We start from the raw sequence: 27,476 nt of genomic DNA, 5'->3' as shown, positions 1-27,476 counted from the left end.
GCCAGTGGGGAAGGGAGGTGAGTGTTGTCCCAGCCCCCCCGTGCCAGGCCCCAGCAAGGCGGCCTTGGGCCAGCGGCCATTTAACAAAAAATACAACTTTTTAATACTGCCCTACCCCAAGAGGGGTTTTTGCTGCACCCTGATCCCGCGGGAAAGGCTCAGCCTTCTCCACCCAACCCCAATGCTGGAAACCACCAGGCAGGAGGTGTCTGTCAGGGCCTGGGGAGGACAGCGGCTGTGCAGGTTGTGGCGCAGGCAGAGGCCCCGCGGTGCAGGCAGCAGCCCCCTGCGGCGCAGGCAGAGGCCCCGCGGTGCAGGCAGCAGCCCCCTGCAGTGCAGGCAGCAGCCCCCTGCAGTGCAGGCAGCAGCCCCCTGCAGTGCAGGCAGCAGCCCCCTGCAGTGCAGGCAGCAGCCCCCTGCAGTGCAGGCAGCAGCCCCCTGCAGTGCAGGCAGCAGCCCCCTGCAGTGCAGGCAGCAGCCCCCTGCAGTGCAGGCAGCAGCCCCCTGCAGTGCAGGCAGCAGCCCTCTCGGCAGGAGCTTTCAGAAGCAGCAGCTCCTGAGGCTCCCGGTCTGCACGGCGGGCACAGCCCACCCTTTGCAAACCTCTTCCCAGGCGCTCCCCGCCCTGCCCGGGCCTTGCTCCCCGCCATGCCCACACACTGCCCGCTATTTGACAGTGGGGTGCACCCTGTTCTTGGCCCGGAGGGGCCGTTTCTTTTTGACAGCCGGAGCTCCGGCAGCGTAGGGTTTGTGTGGGGGCAGCACGGAAGATGCCACGCTGACGCCTCGGCTAGCTCGAAGGAGTCGGCTGGGCACAGAGCCCCGGCTGCCTCGCGGGGTGGCGGGAGAGTGGGGGGACAGCGGGGCGTCCCGTGGGGGCTGCAGGTCCGCGTCGGAGGAGATCTCGGGCGAGGGCCCCTGCTCCATGCCGAGGACGCCCTCTGAGAGCTGGGCGTACCTCCTCCGGGAGCGGCGGCTGCGAGAGCCCTCCAGCTGGTGCTCGATGCGGTACACGTCCTCTGTCACTTGGTTGACGCGGTCAAACTGGGCGAGGAGCATCTCGAAGAGGGAAAGGAGACGTTGGATGTCAGCATCCACTTCCAGGCTGTCACGCGTGCTCAGCACCAGGCTCAGCCCGTCCAGCTGGCTGGAGGAGGTGGAGGCCCTGGAGCTGTCGGAGGCAGCGCTGGGAGTGGGGCCCCGGAAGGATTTGGAGTCACTGGAATCCCGGGACGGCAGCGGCTCCATCCCTTCGAACCTGACCTTGTGCCGGAACTGGAAGAGAACAGGGGAGCAGAGTTATTTTAGGAGCTGGGATGTGGGTCCTGCTCCAAACAGCCCTTCTGGGGGAGCCAGGCCCCGGCATGGAGCTGGGGACAGACCCCAGATAAACCCTGGGGAACTGCGGGACTGAGAACCGGCAGCACACACCCCTACAAGGCCCCATCGCTAACCCAGCTCCTGGGCCTGCAGGAACAGCCACTGCTCCAGCCCTCGTGGGCCAGAGGAACCTATGAACAGCAGCAGGAAGGAGCCAGGGGCAAAGGCAGGCTGAGGACAGCACACGCTGATTCTCCACAAATATCTGCGGGTGGCCACCGGGCTCCTTCTCCACAGAGACCCCAGGCTGCGCCCACCTCCTTGGCTTTGCTGAAGCCCATCCACATCTTCAGCCTGCGCACGAAGAGCTCCACCATCTCATAGTCCTGGGGCTCAAAGGCGGGGCGGTACAGCTCAAAGTGCATTTCCCGGTAGCTGTGGATAAGCACCACGGTGAACAGCCTCAGCACGATCCACACCTCCAGGACGATGTAGCTGGTGCAGAACAGGTAGTAGAGGCCTGAGGACTCGGGCAGGCAGGGGCGGAGGCTCACACTGCCCCGCAGCATGGCAAACAGCAGCAGGAGGCTGCTGCCAACGCTGCGGAAGGACTCCGAGGAGGAAGAGAAGAGCTGCAGAGGGGACATTGGAGATAGAATGAGAAGGAATCAGTGGCAAAACATTCCCCTGACCCCCGATATCCATTACCCTGTCTTACAAAGTGTGAGCCCTGAGGAGCCCCTGGCTGAAGCCACCTGGCCTGCAGCACCCTAAGGGCCCACTGGGCTCTACTCACAGCCACGGCGCGGCGAGGGACGAGGGCAGCACGATCCCGGGCAGCCCTCGCCGAGAGCCAGGCACCAGCGAGGCGAGAGGGGACAGCAGTTACTTACCAGGAAGCCGAGCTGAGCATAGGCCAGGATGAGGACGGCGAACGCCAGCCCTGCAGCAGTCAGCTCCTTTGCAGACTTCTGAAAGGTTTTCCCGAACACAGACCACTGCCTGACGAAACGCAGCTGCTGGGCAGCCTGGGACCGAGAGAGAGGATGGTGTTACGGCACGGGCCCATCACAGCAGATGCTGAGAGATCTTCCCAGCCCCGGGAAGGGTCTTTTGAACCGTTCTACAAGTCTGCGAAATGGAAATGCTGGCAGAGCAGAGAACACCCTGGTCAAGGGGCTCCTTGTGGACAAAATCATCCCGTCAGCTGCACGGGGCTGAGTTCCCCAAGGGAACTGAGGGCTCAAAGGCTTCAGAGACCCCAAGTGCCGCAGCTTGTGGCATCGCTGCCCACCAGTCCTGTCCTGCAGTAGGTCTGGATGTGGCAGCAGCCCCGCCGCATTTGATCGGTGTCTGGCACAGTCTTACACTTGTTTTTACTTCAGGGCCCTTTGCTGTCCCTGCTGCAGCACACAGAGAACCAACACACACCCCCTGCCCACGCGCTGCTCCCACTTGACGCTCCCCATACCTGCACGGTCAGGAGGAAGAGGAGGGATGCAGCCAAGGTGCTGAAGACAGTGTTGAGAAAGGCCACTTGGTAGAAGTTGGTGAAACCCCTGCGGTTGTTGAGGTACTTGAGCCACTGCTGGTCAGCCAGGGTGGCTTGGCTGAGGTGCACCACCACGGTGCACGTGGTGAGGAGGATGAAGACCCACTGGCCATAGTTGCCCCACAGGGTGAAGTAGGCTCTGCCTTCCTTCTTGATGGACAGCGACTCGGACACCACGAAGTAGACCACAAACATCATGAGGAAGACCTGGGGGAGGAACACAGAGGTTAGCGGGGAAGAGAGAGGGCAATGCTCGACCATGAGACTGCACCTGCAACACCCTAGGACAGCCAAAGCCCCACGCACTAGGCTGGAGAACACCCCCGAGTTCTCCCACACCTTCCTTGCTCTCTCCTGCCCTCGCAGTGATCCTCCTCAAGCCACCTCCAGTGCACTTGTGGCAGGGTGGCAGCGCCCAAGCTCTGCTTACACAAAACCCTGGCCCAGGCGGGTCTCCAGGGACACGGCTCAGCTGGCTGATGGCCCCACCGGGGGCAGAACAACAAAAGCCTCAAGTTTCCACAGTGAAAGGCATAAGCTCAAGGAATCAAAAGGGCTGAGACAAGACCAACAAATGTTGTCAGACAGGAGGAATCTCCCCCCCCTCAGTGGTGCGGGAGATGTTTTCTGTGCACTACCCAGGCCTGCAAGCGGAGCGGAGACCAGCACAGGGACAAGTGGCCTCAGGCAGGGGAGCTGTAGTCCACAGTGACCAACGCTGCCCTTCCAGGAGCCCCGGCACTGGGTCCCCAGAGCCCTCCGAGAGGGGAGAGGAGTGTGGAGGGGAGGTAACACACTGACCATCATGAGAAGCTGCAGCGTGACCCCCCCGCTGAGCCGCAGCAGCGGGAAGGGGCTGATGGTGACTGCAGCGATGGCCTGGCCGGCGCCCAGGAACTCCAGCCGCAGGGTGATGGCAGCATGCAGGTCCACGCTGGGGTTGTACTGCATCAGCTCCACAAAGACTGCCCGGCTCCTGCGGAGGGGAGAGGAGCAGCTCAAGGCACTGGGACAATGCCAGCTCCAGGCTTTGGTGCTGCTGTTTTGTAGGATCACAGAGCCTGACACTCCAGCAGCACCCCTTCAAAACCTGGGTGATGGCAGAACATTTCCTCTGCCCCCGCCACACTTACATGTTATCGATCCAAGTGTGCTGCTGAAGGAAGTTCAGCCGGGCCCTGCTTTCCTCTAGGGAAGCCCCCAGCTCCTGCACATAACCGCTGCTGTCGTAGAAGGAGATGTAACCCCAGTACCAGACCCTGCGGAGGAAGAGGAATTGTGGGGTGAGAGCTGAAGGACAGAGCAGCCACCGCGTGGCACACCAGGAGCAAGCACGCAGATGCCAACCCCCACCCTGTGCTGCACATCCAAGGGCAAAGCTGCCTCGTTATTTCTTTCACAAGACAAATTACAGAAGCGCGTGGACCCATCTCAGCGTTCCCAGCCCCAGAACAGCCCCACGCCCTGTGGTGCCCCAAACTTCAATGACGACACATCCAGGAACAAACAGCACAGAAACCAACAGCGATTTCACATCCCGCAGGCTGGTGAAGGCCCATCTCCCCTAACCCACTTTAACAGAACACTAGTGCTGCCCCACTGGTCTCTGCAGGCGGTGGGGTCACCTCGTTCTGCAGCTTGTCTCTGCCCTGAAGAGCTGAACCCTCTGCCCCAGGCTGGGGACACTACGGAGCCCTTCAGCCATTCATGTGGCCAGGGAAGGCGAGTGAGCGGTAGCTACGTGCCTCCCACCACTCCCACTGCCAGGGTGGATGAGTTCAGGGAAAGCCTTTGGCATTTCAGTATTTATCTGCAGTTTGCCAGTCTAGAATGTGCCAGTCTAGAAATATTTACAGAATTCTTAAGAAAACTTTATTCAGATAAAATGAACAACTGATGTTTAGCCTGTGTTTGTTTAACTGAAGTATTTATTTGGCAATCTGTTGATTGCTTTTCCTCCACCTATGGGCATACCAAGTGCTTTGCTTGCCTTAGCACTGATGAATAAATATAATTCATAATGCAGACATGAATTATGTTTATATTATCCCTTGAATGTCAGCTGTGTCTTATCTTACCAAAGCAATTTAGCAGAAAAATAAGAGGTAATCATTAGCAATTGTATTCTGTAGCTACATTATCTGAACCCCTCACAGAATCATCTGGGTTGGAAAAGACCTTGAAGCTCCTCCAGTCCAACCATGAACCTCACACTGACCGTTCCCAACTCCACCAGATCCCTCAGCGCTGGGTCAACCCGACTCTTCAACCCCTCCAGGGATGGGGACTCCCCCCTGCCCTGGGCAGCCCATTCCAAGGCCCCTTCTGGAAGGAAATACTTCCTAAGAGCCAGTCTGACCCTGCCCTGGTGCAAAATATATGTACCTAGGAACATGCAGCATTCTGGCAGCCTATTCCAACTGTTTTCCTTCCCCATAGCCAAAGTAGCTTTTTCTACACTCGGGGACTGCAGGTGGCCTCACTGAGGGGCAGGGTGGGGGTGGGTGCTGGGAATCAATGGGAAAGATGCCACAGGTGGAGCAGGGGTGTGGGTGCAGGCTGAGCAGCTCCTTACCCCGGCAGGTCGGGTGGTGAGTAGGACCAGGCCGCTGTCACGTTGACGGCCGCCCTCTCCCAGCCAGCCGCGTAGTCAGCGGTAGAGAAGCCGTGCGAGGGGGGGCAGTTTTCCCTGGCAGCCGTGCCCACGCCATGCAGGATGTCCCGGGCGCTGTGCTGGCACTCGACTGGAATGAGATCGACACTGTCATCCCACGGGGAGCCCAAGGCAGCCAAACAGTGCTGGGCTCGCACACTCAGCGTCTCTCTTCTTCCCAAGCCCCCTCCACCTCCACGCCCTCAGTCCCAGCTCCAGAAATCAAGCCAACCTCTCTCTTCAGTGTAAACCCCTGTGATCACCTGCCCCACTTCACCTCTGCAGGAGCAGAGCCAGAGGCACACTAATACACATGCTGCAAAGAAAAACCTGCCTCAGACACCTCTGCCTGGCTTCACCCAGCCCCAGCTGCACCCAGCCCTGGACATTTCATCCCTCCAGGAATGTCACCACCCCCCTGGTGACAGCAAAGCCCACTTACCCTCCTGCAGCCTGAGCTGGCGCAGCCGGGCTGTCCCCAGCGTGGTGCTGTAGCTCTCCTGACCCGACTGGTTGTTGTAGAGGTACGGGAGGAAGACCTGCGACATCCAGACCCAGAACTGATCTGACCTGCAGCAGGAAAGAAGCATGAGAGGCAGAGCTTCTGGGCAGCTCTGCAGGGCTCACCCGTGACCATCGGTGCTTCACCTGGAGCAAGGGACTGAGTTCTGGAGCACTAAGCTGGACTGCTCCCCTCCCTGGTGCCTGGCTAGCAGGCAGAGGGCAGCGTTTCCACCCATTCCAAGGTGAGGAAAATGTTTATTTGACATGCAAGATCTAAAGGTGATTGAATCTACTCAGCACCTGGAGGAGGAGCAGACCAGGGGGTCTGTGGTAGCGTGGTGGAAAAGAGATGGTGATTAGGACCAGATTCTGCTGCTCTCCCCCTTTATACCACTTTCAACACAGAAACTCCACCAAGTTCACTGGAATCATTCCCGATTTATACTGTGGTGAATTGAAGTTTCCGTGACTTTGCGTGGCACAGACAAGTCACGTCTATTTGCACAGAAGAACCACGGGTACAAAGACTCTGTTAATCGCAGGCAGCCGTTCTGGTGTCAGCCTGGAGTTTGCAGCAGTGTGGAAACCCATCTGGGGAAATTTAATCTCGTTAAACCATACATGCAGAGCAAGGAAGGGAAGGGCTCTGCATTTATACGAGATGTTATTTTTGGTTCTTGTGATGCTGTTTATGGCTAAACCTTACAGTTGTAAATTCTGGAGACAGAGCAAACTTGTGTCCTTTAGACCAGATACAGAAAGATAAACATCTATAATTCACACAGTTCCTTCCCACTGAGGAAATAATGAAAATTCAAAGAAATCAAAGCTCTCAACCCCCACAGGTCCCCTCTGTTCTCCAGGGGAGAAGCAGAGCCACAGGGACAAAAGGGGAGCTGCTCCCTGCCACGCAGTGCTCATGTGCGAGTGCCTGGCTCCACGGAGGCACCAGCGCTCCCCACAGAGTGGGAACCTCTCAGGGGAGCAACTGCGGAGCCTGAGCCCAGCAGCCAGCCCCAGCCAGCTCCCCGAGCCCTCACCGCAGCCCTGCGCAGCCTCTCTGACATAAAGCAACATCCTGATCCTCGCCATTCAAGGCAGTTACCTCTTGATGCGGAGGAATTCGTTGCTGCCCAACTGCTGCTTGATGGAGCTCTGCAAGAGGAAGGCCCTGCTGTGGCGGGAGGCGTCTCCGTAGTTGGTGAGCAGGATCACCAGCAAGAACATCATGTAGATGAGGAAATTCTGGTAAGCAGAGAGCAGAAAGGGATTGCACCCAAGCACAGGGGGGAGCAGTTCCCAATCCTGCAGCACATCAGTGCTGCCTGCTGCCTGCCACGCAGCAGGCTCAGGACCCAGAGCATGCTGCTTTCTCCTTCTGCATGGGAAGCAGCTTAAAATGAAACCCAGACCACAGGCTTGTAACAATATTCTTTGTTCAAAGAGGCTGGCCCAGCACATGTTTCAGCTGACAGGCATTGCACAACCTCCCTCTATGAGCTCCTGTACACAGGCAGCTCAGCTCACTTGATAGTTTTGGGGTTTCCATCCTTTAAAGGGAAATCACTCAGTTAAAAATAACTTGACTCCATTAAAGCAGCTGTGCACTTCCAGCACAAGTGTGGAAGATTAGTAGTGAATGAGCCACAAAGACTGAAACTTCTGCTCCTAGACAGGGAATTGTGTGTTTCGCAAGACTCAAGTAATGAATTTTCTTGTGGGAGTTGGTGTCTACTCCGCACTGCAAACCTTGCCCTAACCTCAAACACCTGAGTTACAGGGTCAAACACACCAGCCCCTCCAAATCAATCCCCTTACGGTTCTGCCTCCCAGCCCCCTCAGATCTCAGAGCTGCACCAAGAAGCTGAGCGTCACTACCAGTCTTCTACAGATGGGGAAGCCGAGGCAGAAACTGGAGACATGCACCAACTAGCTCAGGAGATCACGGCCAGAGTGAGAGGACCAGGCAAGGATGTGTCTCTGCTCCTGGAGCCAGCACTCTGCCTCAGGCACCACAGGCATCAGGAGACATCTCACCTTCAGCATCCTGTGTAGCAGTTTGACCTTCCTGGCCTCCTCCTTAGCCTGGAAAAGGGCGAAGCCCTGCGGGGGCCGGACTTTGCTGATCTTCTCAGAAACATGCTCAACAAACGGATGCTCCACCAAGGTATCATCTTCCTCTGGGTGCAAGCGTTTGGCAACCAGGGAGAAATAGAGGGCTTCCAGCAGAACCTGGGGAGACAGGCAGTGCCATGAGGCAAGGGAGCAAGCCGTGCTGCCGGTCCTGCGGCCACAGCAGCTCCCACAGGCCTTTCCACATGGAGAGCGAGCACGGCACAGCCGCTGAGAGGCCAGACCACCCCTAAACCCAACTGCCACCAGCCCAGCCTCTCCTACTGCTGGTGTGCACATCCTGCCCCCCCACAGGGATACCAAGAGTATTCAAACCACGCAGTATCCAGCAGGACTTGATTAGTACCTAGACGAAATGTTAATTGCAGCTAACACACACACATGTACAGATATGTGCCCGTTGTACTCATCCTCACCTTCAGTGGCTCCCAGACCAAAAAGGATGCCAGAAAGCTGAATATCCCTGAGATGAGCCACATGAGGGCAACACTGGAGGAAAAGCCCACCCCGATCCATACAGAGACCCCCGTGGAGGTGGCGAAGAGGAGGAGACTGATACCATGAGCCAGATAGGAGCACCAGGGTGGCAGCAAGCGCTTCCTGAATGTTTGGTCTGCAACTGGGAGGAGGAGGGAAAACAAGCATGAACACTACTGTAAAATGGTGCCAATAGGCACAAGAAGGGCTGAGCACACACCACTCATCCCAGCAGAGAGCTCGCCACCAGTCCTGGGCAAGTTTGGAGGGATCATCCTAAACATCTCCCACTAAGCAGCAGCACGGACAGCACACAGACACAGCCAGCCTCCCATTGGCAAACAGGGGAGGGAGATGGGATCCTGATCTGCGTAGTGGGATGGGTTCCCTGCTTTCTCTCTAAGCCCCAGGACACTGGGCACGCCCAGCCTGGCTACTGTCAAACCTGTGACAAGCCACACAGACTAGTTGCTCTGGCTACCTGCAGATTGCCAAACACCCAGCCCCAGGGCTCGCTCGGCACAGCTTCTTTCACCCACCCGGGGATATCAATGCCTGCGTAAAGATATTCATCAACCAAGACAAAACAATGGATTTTAATGGACCCAAGAGGATTGCTGCTGTGTCCAGTTTTTCATGCTGCAGCCCGTCCTGGGGAGGCTGTGCCTCGGGAAGCCAAGAGCTCATGCTAGGGGAACTGATGCTGAGCTTCTCCCCAGGGCACTTATCATCCCCCAGCCCTTCCAGGGCCTGGCAGCCCGCTCCCGCCTGGTGCAAGCCCAGCTGGCCAGCTCTCCTATTGCGTGACCCAGTAGGAAAGTGTCTCTTCTCTTCTTTGTTTGTTGATTTGATCTTTCCTTGGCATTTCCCCTCTGGTTATGCACAGAGACTCATGCTGAGTGGATGAGAGGGCTGATGGCTGCCGAGAGCCAGGTAACTGGAGAAGCATAAGTGGAGCTTCCCCAGGGCTCACAGCAGGATGGTCACAGCACAAGTGGTGGCCCAGGGCTTGCTGAGATTCAGCCTCCAAGAGAAGCTGTCAAGAAATAGCAAATATATCCCAAGCAGGGGAGCGGTTTTCCTAAGGCTTCTTTTCTATTTACCTGCCTGCATCACCCAAGCACCACCCTGTGCAACAGCCCCTCTCCAGGCATGTCCCCACCCTCCCTGCCCCAACACAGCCCTGCAGCCCAGGTACCTGTCCAGGTTGACTTGGCTGATCTGCTCACTTCCCTGGGAGGAGCTGCCATGCTCTGGCCTTTGTCGTTCAGCTTCTGCATCATGACAGTCTCCACCTTCTCCCCAAAGACACTGGACCTGCCAAGGTGAAGGGGTGATATCTGTGAGCCATGCCACCACTGGTTCTGTAGTAAGCAGGCTGGCACCGAGGTGCACTGAACTCCAGTGCTACACCAGTGCAGCAGCCCCAGACCAGTTAGAAACACGTTTTTTCCAGAGTAGCGGGCCCAGGCTGCCGGGACACGCAGACATTCTGCTCCGTGCCCTGTGGGGGAAGGCTGAAAGGCTTTGCACTGGCTATCCAGCAGCAAGCTGCCAGCCTAGCTGGGTGCTGGTTGGGGTGCCAAAGCAGGGTGCTCTGGGCAAGAAAACATGACAGAGATTCAACCCCCCTTTTCCCTCTTGTCAGTGCCATGAAGCAAACCCACATCCAGGCACTTTGTCAGCAGTTCCCAAAGCTCTGGACACACATCTTCAGCTGGTGGCTCCTGGAAGGGTGGCAGTGCCCTCCTGGAGCTCTGGCTGCAGGGAGCTGTAGGAATCGCAGCCAGCAAGAATGTAGTGACTCATGACAAGGTTATCCCAGGCATTTGCAGTGTCTCAAACACCAGCTCAGCTCAGCTTGCTGAGGCTGGGTGCAGCAGAGCTGGGCAGCATGGTACCGGCCACTGTGGAGCTGGGTGGGAGGGCAAGGGGCAGGAGGCACAAGCTCAGCAGGGTCTCCGCTCCCCAAATACTTACAAGCCCGAGATCAGATCCGTTTCAGCCCTCATGTAGGGCCCCAGGTCCTGGGAGTGGGAGATGCCGCTAGCTCCATCTGCCAGAATCTGCCGGATCAGATCTTCGTCTGGGGAAATGCAGAGTGCAAACAGTATTGGTGGGCGCCAGCAGCCCGCACCACACCGTGGGACAGCTCTGCACCATGCAGGCTCAGCCCCATTTGTGGGGCTGGGGAGGAGGAGGAGAGCCAGGTCCTTCCCTGTGGGGGAGCCCTCCCCTCCTCCCTGTCTTCTCACTCCTGTCCAGCCGTAGCTTGGCTGTGGAGCCTGGCACGCAACTGCTGGCGTAGGAGGCCAAGACCTTCTCCTTCTCCAGCCATTTCCAGAGGTTCAGAGAAACACTGTGGCTTTGCAACCAGAGAAGCAGCGCTGGTTGCCTGTGACATTCAGCCCCCACAGGAACACCAGCTCCTGGTCTGCCAGCAGTGCGGTGACCACTTGCTCCAGATGGATCCACATCAGGATTTTTATTTTCCCAGACTGAAACACCCATTAAGAGAATACAACCCTCCTCTTCTGCCCTTCAAATTGAAGCTGGTGGTGATGGTGGCAGACTCTGCTATTCTGCCTTCTTCAGAGCCGAGTTGGGGCTCCTAAGGACTAGATTGTTCCTCCTGCACTTCCCCAGAGTATTCCAACCCTGGCATAGAGCGATGCTACTCCCACACCCACCTGAGGCAGAGAAATACCGAGGCTGTCCTTGGTGAACACCGAGTGACAAGCTGTCCTCCTCAGTGGCCAATGGGGCCTCAAGTCCGAGGTGGCGGCTGGCCCGGCCTCTCTTCAGCTTCTGGATGGTGTTGCCCATGATGGAGGGGTCGCTGAGGAGGTCTGGCCAGCTGAGCAGGGCCTCGCTGGAGGGCCACCGCACGAGGCTGTGGGAAAACAGAGGAACGGGTGCAATCAGGTACGTGTGGGGAATGGGAAGCACAAGAAAAGCAACTGTGAGAGCACAACCCCAGCCTAACAAAGCAAAAAACTACACTAAACTCCTACTTCACAAAATCCCAGAATTCTCTCAGTTGGAAAAGCCCTTGAAGCTCCTCCAGTCCAACCATTAACCTCACACTGACCGCTCCCAACTCCACCAGATCCCTCGGCGCTGGGTCAACCCGACTCTTCAACCCCTCCAGGGATGGGGACTCCCCCCTGCCCTGGGCAGCCCATTCCAACGCCCAACAGCCCCTTCTGCACAGAAATCCTTCCTCAGAGCCAGCCTGACCCTGCCCTGGCGCAGCTTGAGGCCATTCCCTCGGGGCCTGGTGCTTGTTCCTTGGTTCAAGAGACTCATCCCCCCTCTCTGCACCCTCCTGTCAGGGAGTTGCAGAGGGCCAGGAGGTCTCCCCTCAGCCTCCTCTTCTCCAGACTAAACCCCCCCAGTTCCCCCAGCCGCTCCCCAGCAGACCTGTGCTCCAGACCCTTCACCAGCTCTGTTGCCCTTCTCTGGACACGCTCAAGTCATTCAATGGCCTTTTTGGAGGGAGGGGCCCAAAACTGAACCCACTCATCGAGGGGCGGCCTCACCAGTGCCAAGTCCAGGGGTAAGATCCCTTCCCTGTCCCTGCTGGCCACGCCATTGCTTACATAAGCCAGGATACCATTGACCTTCTTGGCCCCCTGGGCACACTGCTGGCTCCTGTTCAGCCGGCTGTCAGTCACCCCCCTAGGTCCCACTCTGACTGGCAGCTCTCCAGCCACTCCTCCCCAAGCCTGTAGCGCTGCTGGGGGTTGTTGTGGCCCAAGGGCAGCCGCCGGCATTTGGCCTTAGTGAAACTCCTCTGGTTGGCCTCAGCCCATCGCTCCAGCCTGTCCAGGTCTCTCTGCAGAGCCTCCCTACTCTTGAGCATATCAACAGTCCCACCCAAAACTTGCTCCATCCCCAAGAAACCTACTCACCTTTTGGAGTCCTCCAAGAACAGATCTGTCTTGGTTTGCTCAGAGAAGGCCTGTGGAGGAAGCGGAGGCATTTCAAGCAGATGACACTGGTTTGTGCCTGGTTAGAACAGCAAGTTGTTAACATCAGGGGTCATGGAAACCTGGAGCCTGAGCTGCTCCGAGCCCTGGGCCCACCCCTCCAGGACCCTGCTCTCCTCCAGAGAGCATGCCCAGGCACGCTGGGAAGATCCACGCTCACAGACACACAGAGCAGTAGCTGGAGGCAGCTTGTGCTCAGCACCTGGCACGGGCCTGGGCAAAGATGCAGGTAAGAGATGAAGGGATGGGGCTCTACCCCCCAGCCCGTGTTTGTCAGAGGCTCTTGAGTGCATCAGTTCTCGCACTGACAGCTGTGGGTGGATCAGAGTCTGCACAGAGGAGCACACAGACCTGAGCAGCCTGTCCAGGTTTTGGGTGGGAAGCAGGTTACCTCTGCTCGGAGCCCAGGGAAGGTGGGGAAGGAGCTGTCAAGGATCGAGGAGTCCAGGTAGTTGTCAATCTCCAAGGACTGCTGGTCTGAGTGAGTCAGGGTGTGGTTGATGGAGACCTGCAGGAGACAGGAAGGCTTGAGCAGAAAAGCAAGGGGCAGAGGCAAGATGTCCCAGGGAATCAGATCCCTGTCTCAGCAAGTCCCATCAACTCCCTACGCTGCTGGGGAGCTCCAGGCAGGGCTGGGGTGTCCCAGGCCTGCTCAGTAGGGCTGAGAATAGGCACACACACATCCTCTGCTGCCTCCCAGGCACCCTGGGCACTGTCCCACACAGAGCACAGCCCAGTGCCGTCTAGGCTGTGCCAGGCACAAGTTCCCAGGAAGCCCCTTGAGGTTACAACTTCCTGCAAAGCAGGGAGTGCCTACAGGAAGAAGAAATATCAGACACATTTGCTGCTCATCAGGCTATGAACAGCTGGCTGCAGTACTTAATGGGGCTGCTAATTGTGCCCAACTAGTCATTAAATCCCCAGCTAATCCTTTCACAGCTGCCTAACCACAGCTCTGCTCAGAGAACTGAATTTGTACCCAGGGAAGGCATTCCATTAGCAATGCTCCACCAAGCATCTCTCAAACTCCTGCCAATGCAGCAAAGGGTCACAGCTTCAAACAGCATTTGGGTATCTACCACAGACTGAGATCAAGGAGGAAATGCCTAAACAGCTTTTAAAATCTGTCCTTCTGGTCCATCTGGGTGTTGTCAGAACCCAGGCAGTGATCTGTCCCTCTAAGGTCAGAGGCTGGTCCCAGCTCAAGAGAGAGGCAGAGACTTGCTCGGGGCAAGGATCTGGCCATGGTGCAGGGCAGCAGAGAGGCACAATTGGGAATGTGCAGAGACCAGCAGGAGAAGTGACACACCCCAAAGGGCAGAATTTAACCTCAGATGTGCAAACCTGGTGGCATCCCACCCACCTGGGCAGCCTGTAACTCCTTCTCCTCATTACCTTGCCACGAGCCATCCGGAAGAGAAATAAAATGACCAGGTAGAGAGGGTAGACCACCACGCTGGACACCAGACCAACAGCCACCGTGTCCACATTAACAGGGATCAGGTTGGAAACGGCCCCGTTGCTGGAGAGAATCAAGAGAGATTGGGGACCAGTGTTAGCAGGAGCACTCAGGGTTGCCAGCTAAGCAAGGACATAGAATTGCACAACCTGGCATTTCAGCTGTGCAGAGACAGAAATGAGTATGGGCTGTGCTAACAGATGACCCAGCAAAACCAGATAAGGGAGAAAACTGATCAGGGTGTCCTTAGTCATCCATCATCTACATCCTGGTCCCAGATTCTTTGGAATGAGAAGGGCAGACTCGAGGCCACGAGTAAAGCTGCTATTCCCAGCAGACTGAAGGTCTGTCCTGCCCCGCAGAACGGGAAGCACAGGAGGGGCCCTGAGGAGGTGAGGGACTGGCAGAGCACCGAGGGACCCAGCGTACCTGAGGTGTATGTTGCCCACCACACCGTACCACACAGCATTGGCGCAGAGGAAGAGGAAAATGAGGAGGGAGCAGCAGGTGGCTCTCTGGACACGGGTGAAGCGGCTGCGAGGGGGGCGGTCCCACATGGACAGCCAGACGTGCTTCTCAAAGAAACCTCGCTGCAGCTCGGCTATGAAGATCCGGGAGAAGCTTCTCAGCTCTGTCTCACCTGAGCACAAAAAGAAGGAGACCCTCAGGGACAGCTGCGCCATGGAGGGGACCCGGCTGGGCCTGCCACAGCCCCTCTGGCAGGGTGATATTCAAGGAAGTGCCCCTACTGCAGCTACAGGTCCCTCCTGCCTGGCTGGGGCCCTGCTATGTCTTGTCCTCTGGCACAATGCACCCCACAAAGCACACGCCTGTGCGAGGCATCAGCTCAGTGCGGAAGAGCTGTGTGGGCTCTATGCAATCCCCGGCTGCGGGCCCTTCCCTGACGCCACAAGAACAGTCGTGCTGCTCCACCATCCCAGCCCCACGCCCCAGGGGCTGAGCACTCACTGGCAGCATAAACCTCCTTCTCCACCATGCCATCGTTCTCCTCGCTCTCCACCGACAGCCAGTCATTCACGAGGAAGAAGTAACTCTTGCTGCTCTGCAGGTCGCGGACTATGACGTGCTGCAGGTACCAAGAGGGGCTGAGTCCTAAAAGTTAAGAGATGGAGAAATGTGTTTTGTGGCAGACATTCCCTGCATGAACCTGCAAAGCTGAGAAGGCAATGCAAGAGCCCCTCAGCAGGACAGCAGCAGTTACCCTGTGACACTGTCTTTGCGGGTGGGAATGGCACAGTCCCCAGGAGAAAGGCTCAGCACAGCCAGGTCCCCTCCTGGGCTGTACAGACATTTTCAGATGCTGTCACAGTGCACAGCACGCTGCAGCTGACTTCCCCGTGATCCAGCAATCTTCCCCCACGCCAACAACTCACCAGTCTCCCAACAGGGTTAGTCCAGGCTCTAGGCCCCAGGTCCCAGGCGGAGCAGAGCCTGGTCTGCCCTGGGACGTGTGACGGCTGCCCCAGTGCCGCCCGCTCGCCCATGTCTCACCTTTATTGTCGTGCCAAATGCGGATGCGCCAGATGCTCCCCAGGCTCCGCTCTGTTGCGATCTGAAACACATCGAGGCTGTTGCGGTGGAAGGCGTTTTCTCCATCCAGATGTCTGTGACCACTTTTATTGTCTACGCCATACAGGGCGATCCCCACGTGGGCCGTGGTACCTGCCAGAGTCAAAGGGGCTCAGTTAGGGAAGTCCACCCCAGTGGAGCTGTGCCCCAGCCCTGCCTTCCTGCTAGTGACCTAGTGCCTGCTGCAACATCCCTTCAGAGGGGCCACCAGGTCACTGGGGAGGAAGGAATGTGCTCAACAGCCACCCCACTCCCAGGGGTAGTGTCACACAGAGCCTGGGAGCAGCTGCTCAGACTGGCCTGGTGCATGGACCTTGCCATGCTCATGGTTTTCCTCTTTGGAGGGGACTGAATTTGACATTTCTTGCCTTGCTAACACCCTAACGGGAGGAGATGTTTATTCTGGATGTTTTTTCCACAAAGTAGCTGAAAGACTTGTTTTCTTTGACTTCTCTCTGGTACCCGTTGCCAGATACTCCTTGGTCCACCCGCCAAACCCGGATGGTCCTTGGGGTGGCTTCAGGAGAAACCAGTGAAACTAGTGGTGACACCAAGATCAACAGGAGCATGTTTCTGGCAGAGACATGGTGGCACTTAACCTCTGTCCTTGCTTAGAGCTTTCATATCCCAACTGCTTGGATTTCCAAGTCCAGGATGATGTTTCTGGCAGCTCTAGCTACAAACCCAGCCCTGGATCAGAAAGCCAAGCTTCCTGCCTTCATGCTGCTGGGGAAGATTCAGATGGCAGAACAAAGCGATGGATGCTGGAGGACAGCAAAATGGTCCATCTGAAGGGCCCACAAGGCCTGGATGCTTCTGCAGGAGAGGATCAAAAGTGAGGAACAATCGCTGCCTCTTGGATGTTCCTGCAACCACAGCCCAGACAGGGAAAGCAGGGTGAGGGTATTTTTATACTGGGAGGTTCCTCCCAGCAGCAGTTGCTTGTCCCACCCCAGCAGCAAGTGGTGGGGCAGAATGCTCTTCTCCACAGCTCCTGACCTGTCCTGTCATCACACAATAAAAACTGTGAATGCTGTGGGAAACCCTGAACTGACTGTGTCTGCTCAGTGCTGCTCCAAACACCAGCGCAGCTCTGGGCCCTGCAGGCGAACATTTGGTGCAGGATGTGCTGAGGTGAGATCTCAGGGGAACTATGCAATGTCACCCTAGGAACCAAGCACAGGAGCAGGCTGTGGGCTAACCTGATCCTCTGCCCCAGCCAGTTTTCACCAGGATCTCGTATTTGTACAGCCCATTCTTCCCACAGAAGGGAATCACCCCCACTCGGTTAATGTCGATCATGTCCAGCTTGTGCACGATCAGTGCAGCCACTGAGTAGGTCACAAAGCAGACAGCACAAGTCAGCAGAACGATGTAGTTGAGACCTGGGCCTGGAGCCTAGAAGAAAAGAAATATGTTGAAAGGTGCTCTCCTTCCCCAGGAGAATCCCTGTCCCCATTCCCCAGGAGTTATGCCACCTCCTTCCTGGCTATACACATCATTCACAGACCCAGGACCACATGCAAATAGAGAGACCTCTCCCTGCACAGACTGCGTGGAACATTACTGCAGCAGCCGGCTGAAGCTGCTGCGGCAGCTGCAGAGAGCTCTCTGCTCCCCTTCACGTCACACTGAGAGAGCTCGGGAGAGCCTGAATGCCCCGAGGAGGCAGGGAGCAGCTGGCTGGTGTGAGCTCGATGGGATAAAACAGTGCTGGGCGACAGCTGGGAGCAGTGTTTGGCATCTCACCAAGAGGTGAGCACACCATGAGGTGTTCGGAATAGAGAATAAAGCCATCTGCAAAGGTCTGTTTTTAGCAGCAGCAGCCAGGATTCATGACGAGAGGACACAGTCCCTCTGTGAGCTGTGCTCGTCTGCAGCTCCCTGCGGCTCTCCGGTATTTGGGGTGTCCTGCCAGCTGGGCACAGGTCAGCCATGTCCCAGCCTGAACGGGAAGAAGCTGATGGGGGCCCAAGGCTTTCCTCTAGGTGACAACAATCTGCTCAGCGTGTGGCAATGCTGCACAGCCTCTGCTTTGTTCTACTCACAGGGAAGATGAACTGGACAGAGTTTGGGGGCACAAACAGACTGGCCCCGAAGGCGGTGAGGTGCTGGGTTAAGCACACAGCCTGGTCTGGCCTGGTCTCTTCCAGCGGGATGATGCCTTCTGTCTTCCAGCATTTCTCCTGCTCACTGAAGTACTGGCAGAGGGAGGTGTACAGCCCCAGAGTCACCTCCACTGGCGACCAGCTGAAATGGTTTGTGATGTTGAAGTAGTATTTCTGGATGGTGTCATCAGTTCTGGAAAAGGGAAAGACAAGGAGACATTATTAAGCTGCTCGCTGAAGGGACAGAAACCCCATTCCATCGCCCAAGCACACAATGAGGAGGAAAAGCCCAGTGAACATGATGTAATCTACATCACCCTTTGGCTGTGCAGAAACTCTGGGGTTCTACACACTTGAATTCTTCTTTACCTTTGTATTTATTTCAGCACCTGGAGCACTGTGTTGCACATCCTCTTCTCTGTGCCGGCAGCCTTGCACAGCCCTCCCACCCACCCTTCCCTGTGTCCCACTGACACACGACACTTCCACATTCTTGGCTGGGAGCACATTTGCTCATTAAGACAGTTAATCCCTCTTTGAGCATCCTGTTACCAAAAGCCATGGAAGCTGTGTCAATCTACACGAGTGGCTCCACTCTTGCCCCACCTATTCCCAAGCTGCTTATCTTTTTCTTCTCAGATAATGCCCAATAATAGCTCATAAATAACACTAGGTATCAACACACGTGCTCCTGGGCAAGGCAGCCAGTCAGCAGCTGGAGTTACAAGAATGACTGCTCTCATAAAAAGAAGAGAGCTTTGCTGCAAAACCCAAGAGCACGACAGCAGTGCTTGATGAGCCCTGGCACGCTCCAAGCTGCAGGCAAGCTGAGTGGATGGGACCCTGCAAGGGAACCAGTGCTCTCCTCTGCTCATGTATCGGGAAGGTGAGCTCTGAGGACAGAGGTGCTTCCGTGAAGGCTGCACTCCAGGTCAGGAACTAGGCTAATGTGTGGTGTTTTGCTTTGGGAAATGGTTTCATGCGCTGCATGAAGCAAGCCCTGAATTTGTAAAGGTCAGTGTGAGTCCCCTGGGGAAAAGCCTCCTGGCAAAGACGGGCAGCTTTGGGATCAGTGGTGCATCGGGAATGAATGCCTGGACAAGCAGCAGGCACAAGCAGCAGCTATCAGGCAAGTGAGCAGAGAAAAGGGCAGAGGAGGGAGACTCATCCCCTGGGTGAGGGTCACAATGCTCACAGGGAACGGGAGTGACAGCTCTAGAAATGGGAGCCCTCCCTCACCGGGATCAGAAAGGCAAATCGCAGCCCAGTGGCAGATGTCTGGGAAGGAGGGAGTGCCAGGGTAGAAGAGGTGCCCATGCTGGGTTTAGGAATGGCAGCTGGCAGTCCCTCTCCTCCACGGACAGAGGAGCTCTGTGGCCAGCTACAACAGCACCAGCCCTCCAAAGCAGCCTGGCACAGAAACCACGGCAAGGCCCTGAGCACTCTGAGCATCCATTGGACAGCCTGTGGGTGACAGAGATTACAAGGGGGGTGCTTCTCTTACCTGGGTGAGGTGAAGAAGGTGTAGAGCTTGTGGTCACTTCCAGCCAGGGCATCCAGGCCAATTTTCTTAGAGGCACTGCAGTTGTGCTCATTGGGCTCTGGTTCGTGGTGGAGGTAAGCCATGATGAATGGCTCAGGCTCGCTTGCGATGTAGTGATCTGCATGGGGCGAAAAGACAGAAAGTGCTTTATAAACACCAGGGAGAGCTCAACTACAAGCCTGATGCCAGCAGTGGATGTTCAGGGAGGAGGATCAGAAACGTAGAAAGTCGGGAGAGACGCTTTTCCAGACTGCAGTCTCTGCAGTTCAGAGGATCCCTGAGCAAGAGGCTCAAGATGCCGCTGTACCTGCCCAAGAGAGGGACTGGACGAACTCCCTCCGGTGTGAACGTGGCTCAGCAGAGGGCTGGGAAATGCAAAAGGCTTCTCAGTGCCTGAATCCACAAGCAAGGATTACACCGGGGACTGAAAAATACCCATGACAGCCAGCACCTCAACCACGTTATGTGGGAACTGCTAGCTACGCCGGACATCCCTCCCACAGAGCAGTTATCTCTTGTTATCTCCTTTGCCACCACACCCAGCCCTCCTCTCCCACAGAAGAAAGAGCAAAGAGCATAAGGGGTTGGCTCTGTCTGCACTACCATTCAGGACTCTGTAAGTGAGCTGGAAGTGCAGTCCTGCTTCTCTGTTGTTGCTCTCCATAGTCACAATTAGGTTCACAGATGTTCTTGCCTCGATGACTTCAGTGCCAGCAGAGAGATTGTCAGCATCTGTGTTGTTTGACACCATTACAGTGATGGCTTTCTCCGAGTCCAGGCTCCCGATGGGGATCTGCACCCCATTGTGCGTCTGAAACTCCATGGAGGCGACCTTTGTGGACACAGTGTAGTTGCTGATGTAACCAAAAGGGAAAGGATTGGAGTCCACTTGGAACATGACCTGAATGACATCCGTTAGGTTGGAAAGGGTGGTGTTGAATGCCTGAGGGATGGAGAACTGGCAGTTTGGTGTGTTTTCGTAGCAAAGCAAGTTAAAGGGATCAGACCGCTTGCCTGTGGCCTTAATTTCTCCTCCCACTAGCTCAAGGGGTTCTTCATTCAGCACTCGAGACTTCATGAGGATGCGCATCAGGCTGGAAGACAGGTTGTAGGCTTTGGGAGCTAGCAGCAAATTGTGGGAATCAGCAAGCAGCTCCTGTGGCTTGGATTCTTGTGACGCCGTGTTGACGAGGTGAATTAGGTCACCTGCCAGGAGAAAAACAAAGGTGCAAACAGAGGAAGTGGTGAATAGCCTAGATAACTGCTACAGTGTAGGTAACACCTTCCCCAAACAATCAGACAAGTCTTTCCTTACTGTCTACAGTGTAGGTAACACCTTCCCCAAACAATCAGACAAGTCTTTCCTTACTGTCTTCTCACTGTAACTCTACACTGTGCAAATGGCCTTCTGCCCTGGAAGTGTTGAGTAGCCCATAGCTAAAAACAGAGCTGTCAGTAATCCTGGCAGTCTCTTGGCTAATCTACAAAGTTTGGCGGTGAATACTTAATCACAACAGGCTTATTTTCCTCCTGTCTAGTGACTAGAATGGCAGACTGGGAAACAGGGAAGGAATGGACAAAGCAAACATATGTTAGTAAGTTTTTGCGCTATTAGGTGGAGAACACTCAGAAAAGCCTAACGAGAAGGGCAAGGAAGGTGCCTCTGCTTTCTCCCAGCGTAACCAGGTGGGAATTTCCACAGTGTTCACAGGCGCCCCAGTGACATTTGGCACCCTCCTCAGATTGCAACCAGAAAGGCGAGCATCTGGAAGCCATAGCTGGTACTCCTTGTTTACTAAAAGGAGAATTCCCTGGCATATTAGTGAGTTTATTAAGAACTGCTGTATTTAAATGGCTGCAGGGACAGCTGCCAACCCTGGGAAAAGTTCAGGGAGAAGGAAGGACCAGGGTGCCACACTCCAAATGTTAGATGCAATTTTCCTAACAGTTTGAAAAGGCCGAACCCCTGATAGTACAGGAGAAAGCCTGCAAAGCTTCCCTCAGCCTACTTCTGCCCAGCACCCTGCGAAGGGAGAACTGTCACCAGTTACTGCCTGGACAAAACCAACCTGTGATGTTGAGGATGTTGTCGGCGATGCCAGTTGGTGTCACAGTGCCCTGGGTCATTTCTCCTTGCAGAATGGTCATCATGGTCTCCAGCTTGTTCAAGGTCCTTGTCAGGCATGACTTGCAAACCAGCTCCTTGCTCACCACCTGCAAAGGGAAACACAGGTTAATTCAGCAGGAACACTCCGAACACTCCCAGGGAAAGACAGAGGCAGCTGCAGGCAAGTTCAGCTGGCTCAGTCCTGCAGAGACCTGAGCACATTTGTTCAAACATCAGCTGCACTTCGCAAGCCACCCCTGTTCTCTCCAGCCCCTGGGAGGTGACTGCAGAGACCATGGCTTCTCTGCTCACACCAAGAGATGCCAAGAAACTGGTGGTGCCTCCAGGACTCTTCCACCCACCTCCCCTCATGCCACAATCTGCCAGCGCACAGGCAGGAGTCCGAAGGCAGATGCATTCGGGTTGGAAAGAGCAAGAAAGAACAGCATATTTGGGTTCCTGGGAGTTCACTTATAAGGACCAAGCATTGTCTCCTGCTGTTGCATCTCATGAGGACCCCTTTGGGGCCACACACTATTCCTACAGAAATCAGCCAGAAGGAGCTGGGTAGGATTCCTCCATCCACTCTGCTACCTTCGATGGAAGGAAGATTTAGCGCTTACTGAACTCATTCCAGTGTCCAAATACTCCTGAAAGCTGTGGGAGGGATCCTGCCATTCAGGCGTGATGGATGGCCCTCCCTCTGCTCCCAGATGTGTCCAAGAAACAGAATGTTCTAGCCATGGCCCGGAGCTCCCCGCACTCTCGAGGGCTGGATGGGAGGGACTGAGGCAACACATGGAAGCTGTTACCACAATCCCGTTCCTAGCTCTTATTCATCTTTTTTTCTTTTAATCATCATAAGATTCAGATGTGATACACCGTATGTTCTGATGCAGAATTGAAACAGCATCTGCAGGTCTAGAATTCCCCCTTTTCTGCTTTTATTTGTAAGCAATGAGAAGCAATGACATACTAAGTAAATTGGAATCCACAAAGCACAGTCAGGTATCAAGGAGGTACAGAAAAAAGGGGTTATGGGGAGGAACCACCCAAGGGGAGCCACTACTTAGGAAGGAGAATCGACTAAGATGACTGAGATTGTTTTTTTCCACTCCAGGAGAAATTAATTCTGATTCTTCCTCTCCCCTGTAGGTAAAATCAAAAAACTATCAGCACTGATTGACACTTCTACAGGAAAGGAAATGTGTGAACTCCGTGCTAGTATCAACCACTTGCGAAATTCTAGATTACTGTTTTTCTAAGATTTTCATTCCCACCCAGAGCACAAACTAATCTTGGACCATCAGTTTTTCCCATGGAACAAAAATTCTATTTCTAGACCTGAGCTTCCACAGTTAAAACAAGTTACAAGGCAAGAGCACATGGGAGAGACAGACACAAACCAATCCAGCATCGGAATGGGATGTGCCGAACCCCAAGACCTGAACAAAGATGAACAGAAAGAAGAGATTTCTGAGGTTTACAGACTTTGAAGCAGAGAAAGGAGCAGTGGAATAGGGACTCTGTGGGTGGCATGCAGTAGTCTGTCCATCATCTCAACGACAGCCTGTTCCCACCGCGTGAGGTTGCTGACCTGGCTGGGGAGGCGATGCGCAGCCCAGGCCAGGGTACCTGACTCCAGTCCCAAAAGCAAAGATTTGGGAAGGCAAGGAGGAAGAGCATGCCAGAGCCGACTGGCTGACCACCAAACCCCTAGCACATTATATAACTGGGCTCTCTTCCCTTTGCCCATCTGACAAAACACATACAGCCACTCCTAAATCCACCAGGCAGCAGCCCCAGCACTGGGGAGCTGAAACTGTGAGCTGGCTGGGGAACACAGCGCTTCCAGTCAGCAGCAGAGCAGAGCAGTGTTTCTAATCTTGTATGGGAGAAATAGGGCTGGAACGCCAGTCCTTGGCACTGTCCCCTGGCTTAAGGCAGGTCCGGCTCTACTCGTGTTACTCCTGATGGAGTCCAGCCTGTCCTCAGAGATTTTGCATCTCCCCCAGCAATTTATCACAGCGCTTCTCCAACTGGCCGAAGCCTGTCCTGCAGTTTCCATCAGGCGAAGGAACCTACTTGCTAGGAAGCTGCCACACCAGGGCTGGGACCGGAGAAGCAGCACAGGGTTCTTAGGTGCTGCCTTCCACCACCTTATCCATGCCACGGTGAGGGGCAGAGCTGACAACACTCAGGGCACTGCCACAGAAACCTTGATGGTGTCAATAAGTGATCCCTGTCCTCGCTGCGCAGGGGGTGTGTGGGAGAGAGATGCCGGGAAGCAGAACACAAACTGAGGAGCAGCTAAGCTAAGAGCAGGAGGCTGGGGGTGGTGATGGGGAACATACCGTGCACTGCGCCAAGGCAGCAGAGATCTGCTGGATATCATCAACTGTGTTCACATTCAGTGAGTTCAGGGTTTCTGTGATATTGTTACGAGTCCAGGTCCGGAGTTCAAATTCATTCCCAGTCTCAGGCTCGAGAAGCATGGACCGCTCATACTGGGAGTGGAGAAAAGCAGGTAGAGTGAGGAAATGTATCAGGTTGTTTCAGAGGATGATGAGCTGTGTTGGAGTCACCTCTTCCCTGCACTTCATATCTCCCTGCCTGTGCTCCTCCCCAGAGAGTGATCTAATGAGCTGTATTTTTCAGCAGAACTTCCTCAATTTCGCTTGTGCTCTCCAAGCAATTATCTTAACAGCCTTCCACTTGACAGCTAAGTAGTACACCAGTGTGCAGCCCTTATCCAGCTTAGCACAGTGCCTGTGCTCAGGGGAATGGCTCCTGTCTGCCTTCCAGGCATGCAGAGGGCTCTTCTCGGGCAGGAAAGATTACAGATTGAAAATCCTGCCCTACTTATAGAGATGCACATGGAGGGACTGGGCCCTACTTTAGGTAGGAGTGAAAGCGAATGCTGCCAGGAGGATGATGCTCCTGCATTGTGGATTAAGAGCCCTGTATGCAGGGCAGAGGATCTTCCTAGCTGCCCTAGCTCAGCAGTCAGCACAAGGAGGTCCCCTCATCACCCAGAGCATCACCCTGAGCAGCTACAGTCAGTTTCCAGCCCTGCGGAGTTGAGGCAGGGTGGCTGGCTCAGGGGATGCATGAAGGAGGTGGGGGAATCTGCGCTAAGATTTCTGTTTCTAAATTCAGTGTTTAAATTTGAGGTTGGCAGTAAAGAGGAAAAAAACCTCTGAATATGAGGGAAAAAAAGCAGGCTGCATGGGAGACACCCAGACCATTGCTGGCTTACTTTGCAGGCCCTCTGCTTTCCCTGGTCATTGTGTGTCTGGAGCTTGTTACTCTTTTTGATGCATGAAAATAGCTTCAGCCCAGCTCCCAGCATGCACATACACTGATTTACATGAAAAACTGTAGTGTTAGCCGTTTCCTTACATCACTGTACAAAACCTGGTCAAAGAACATTACTGGCAATTGCAAGGCCTTCTGCAGGCCCCTCTTGGGCAGAGAGTGCCACTTTACCTCATTTAAGATGGTGATGAGGGCCAGAGAGTACTCGATGACCTGTTGAGGGTCCCTTTGCTTCACTAAGCCCTGGAGCACAGTGTCAGTTTGATTGTAGAGCCAGTGGGAGAGGCTGGGGAACCCCTCGGGTAAGCCGATTTCCATGGAGCTGCCAAGGGAAAGAGGCATTTGGGTTAAGTGCTGACTATCAGATGGGCTGGGGGAAGGGGGCAGAATCTGCCCTTTAGGCTGGAAAGGAAGATGAGGCTGGAAGCAGGTGGTTAAACAACAAAGACAGCGTTGCTGACGCTTGCGCCGGTGCCCAGTTTGCACAAGCTGTAAGTAGGAACATCACAGACCTGAAGTCTGGTTCCTCACTGGTCCAGCTCTGTGAAGCTGCAGATGCACACAGGTGCATTGAACCCAGAGGAGAAAATCCAGGTTTAGTTCGATGGAGCAGAAAGAGCACTTAAAAACAGGGTCGGTGTGGTGGGAGGAGCTGCACTGCTTTTGGCATTGTTCCCTGTACTCTCCACCTCAGCTAGACGAGACCTCCCTGGCTTGCAGCAGCAGGGCATCAGGTCACCCGCAGCACCGCAGCTTGCTGCTGCCAACTCTCCTCTGAGGGCTCCTGACATAGAGAAGGTGACCGAGCACAGCGGAAAGAGATCTTCTGAGAAAGTCACATCCTGCCTTCAGAGCAAGGTGTCACCAGGGAATGAAGGAGGTGGTCAGGAAAGCAGTAACTTAGGGGAAAGTCTCCCCTTTGATGATCCACAAAGATTGAAATTCTCCGTCTTGCACTTCTGCTGAGCCTACCCTGGCCTTCCTGCCAACAGCCTCTTCCAGGAGGCAAATGTTCCACCCAGGATCCGCCAGGCCCTTCAGGACTGGCACCCACTGGATCCCTCAGAAAGAAATCACAGACATACACGCATGGTCTAGTTCTCTAGACAGCTAAAATGACATGCTCCTGCTCTTCTCCTGCATTACGTATCCAGCTACAGTCTATCTTATTCCATTTCTGTAAATAGCTTAATTCCATAGCTCCATTTCTTATGGTATATTAGCATGGAGCAGCAGGTGCTCATCAAAAACTCTTTGTGTCACTAAGTGCATTCATGACACACTAAAAACTTATGAAAGATCAATGCATGTATAGCAAGGCTGGTTTGGACTTGCGGCCAGAGACTCCTTCCCTGCCCTAACAGCTAAAAAGACTCCAGTAATGCCAAATGGCAGCCGATATCTTTTCTACTAGAAAAATAACAGTACTGTAAGGAGTGTGAAAATCAACCTGTACTGAAGAAGAATGAAGATCAAATGTCTGTTTTACTCAGAGCTGTGCTTGGCATCAGCAGCTGGTTGTAGGTACCTGTGCAAAGAGAGTGAGAAGAGCAGTGCCTTTTCCTGAGCTGTACCCTCCCAGCTCTGCTAATCTTCTTGAGCCAGAGGATTTATCTGTTTCTTGGTGTTTGATGGATTTGATTAATTGCCTTTTTTTAAGCTGCTTTATACATTTTGTATCCAGAAAATCCTGCAGTAAGGTGTTCCACAGTGTAACAATTTAGTAAGTGAAAAAAACCCTTTGTTTTATTTGGTTTGGATCTTCTGATTACTGATTGCTGTGTGTGTCCAATAATTTGTTTCATTAGTAAAGAGGAATCATCACTGATCTACTTTTTACTCAGGAGCCTAGGCTGGACACTGGTGCTGCCGGGTTAAGCCCAGCCTGCGAGCAGTGGGTCTTACCGGTTAACGGCCACCACGGTGGCTCCCAGCTGGTCCTGCACAAGAACAGACACGGACACCATGAAGCCACTCTCACGAAAGCCCGGGGGCAGGAAGGCGCTGTGCTCGGCACGGCTGCCCTTGTACACGCAGAACTCGTGGTAGTGCCCAGCCCTGTGGCGGGATGCCAGGAGGATGTACACCAGTGGGCCCTCCGCGTCCTCCGTGTCTCGCCAGCCTGCAAAACAAACCCACAGAGGGGCTCTGATGGGGGCAAGGGCACGGGGAGGGCTGCAGCCACCATCCCAAAATGCAGCCGATCCACCAGAACTGGCACCTCCTGGCAGTGCCCCTTCCCTCCCCTGGAGTGTCCCACCCCCCTCAGTCCTTCAGCAGGGCATCTCCCCTTCCTGGTGTCCCCTCCGGCTCTGGCAGAGGGACAGGTTGTCCCCACAGTGAGAACAGCTCAAGGACTCCACCGGGCTGGGGGGATGTCTTCAGGGCCTGCGACGTAAAGCTCAGACTCTCTTTGAATTTTTCTGATGATTAGGGGTTTCTGCCTAGGTGTTTGCCTCCTGTAATGTTTAAAGGGATTTGTGAAGAGTTCATGAGCAAAACCAAAATGGGACTAACTCTTCTGGGGCTGGGAATGGCACTGACCCAGGCCACAGCTTCTGTAGAAGCCCTGCAAAGCCTGACATTAGAGAGAGGCCTCAGGCAGCTCAACGTGTCAGGAACAACTAAGTCTAGTATAAAACCTGCACAGAGGTTTCCATGGAGCTTCCAGGAATTCTGGGGAGCCCTGTGGGAGCTGGGCAGTTGGGAAATGTGTTTTT

General features: G+C 54.9%; 1 protein-coding gene across 1 annotated transcript in view; it reads right to left on the bottom strand.

Moving 5' to 3' along the window:
* Nucleotides 1–653: 653 nt before the first annotated feature.
* Nucleotides 654–27,476, bottom strand: part of PKD1 (polycystin 1, transient receptor potential channel interacting) — a 94,746-nt gene continuing 67,923 nt past the window's right edge. The window contains exons 19-46 of the mRNA XM_074919759.1: nucleotides 26,662–26,878; nucleotides 24,928–25,078; nucleotides 23,793–23,945; nucleotides 21,401–21,545; nucleotides 19,935–20,537; nucleotides 19,293–19,449; nucleotides 17,729–17,981; nucleotides 16,883–17,078; nucleotides 15,603–15,773; nucleotides 15,060–15,203; nucleotides 14,520–14,730; nucleotides 14,027–14,153; nucleotides 13,023–13,139; nucleotides 12,554–12,603; nucleotides 11,330–11,532; nucleotides 10,620–10,725; nucleotides 9,838–9,956; nucleotides 8,579–8,781; nucleotides 8,067–8,261; nucleotides 7,135–7,274; nucleotides 5,968–6,095; nucleotides 5,448–5,616; nucleotides 4,006–4,131; nucleotides 3,674–3,848; nucleotides 2,792–3,079; nucleotides 2,214–2,348; nucleotides 1,638–1,952; nucleotides 654–1,275 (exon numbers count right to left, since the gene is read on the bottom strand). Of these exons, the coding sequence (XP_074775860.1) occupies nucleotides 667–1,275; nucleotides 1,638–1,952; nucleotides 2,214–2,348; nucleotides 2,792–3,079; nucleotides 3,674–3,848; nucleotides 4,006–4,131; nucleotides 5,448–5,616; nucleotides 5,968–6,095; nucleotides 7,135–7,274; nucleotides 8,067–8,261; nucleotides 8,579–8,781; nucleotides 9,838–9,956; nucleotides 10,620–10,725; nucleotides 11,330–11,532; nucleotides 12,554–12,603; nucleotides 13,023–13,139; nucleotides 14,027–14,153; nucleotides 14,520–14,730; nucleotides 15,060–15,203; nucleotides 15,603–15,773; nucleotides 16,883–17,078; nucleotides 17,729–17,981; nucleotides 19,293–19,449; nucleotides 19,935–20,537; nucleotides 21,401–21,545; nucleotides 23,793–23,945; nucleotides 24,928–25,078; nucleotides 26,662–26,878 (5,606 nt within the window). The 3' untranslated portion in view covers nucleotides 654–666. The remainder of the gene's footprint in view (nucleotides 1,276–1,637; nucleotides 1,953–2,213; nucleotides 2,349–2,791; nucleotides 3,080–3,673; nucleotides 3,849–4,005; nucleotides 4,132–5,447; nucleotides 5,617–5,967; nucleotides 6,096–7,134; nucleotides 7,275–8,066; nucleotides 8,262–8,578; nucleotides 8,782–9,837; nucleotides 9,957–10,619; nucleotides 10,726–11,329; nucleotides 11,533–12,553; nucleotides 12,604–13,022; nucleotides 13,140–14,026; nucleotides 14,154–14,519; nucleotides 14,731–15,059; nucleotides 15,204–15,602; nucleotides 15,774–16,882; nucleotides 17,079–17,728; nucleotides 17,982–19,292; nucleotides 19,450–19,934; nucleotides 20,538–21,400; nucleotides 21,546–23,792; nucleotides 23,946–24,927; nucleotides 25,079–26,661; nucleotides 26,879–27,476) is intronic.

Source organism: Athene noctua, chromosome 15 (genome assembly GCF_965140245.1).
Source record: "Athene noctua chromosome 15, bAthNoc1.hap1.1, whole genome shotgun sequence".
Lineage (NCBI taxonomy): Eukaryota > Metazoa > Chordata > Aves > Strigiformes > Strigidae > Athene > Athene noctua.
Note: the sequence above shows the minus strand (reverse complement) of the source record. Positions and strands in the feature narration are given on the sequence as shown.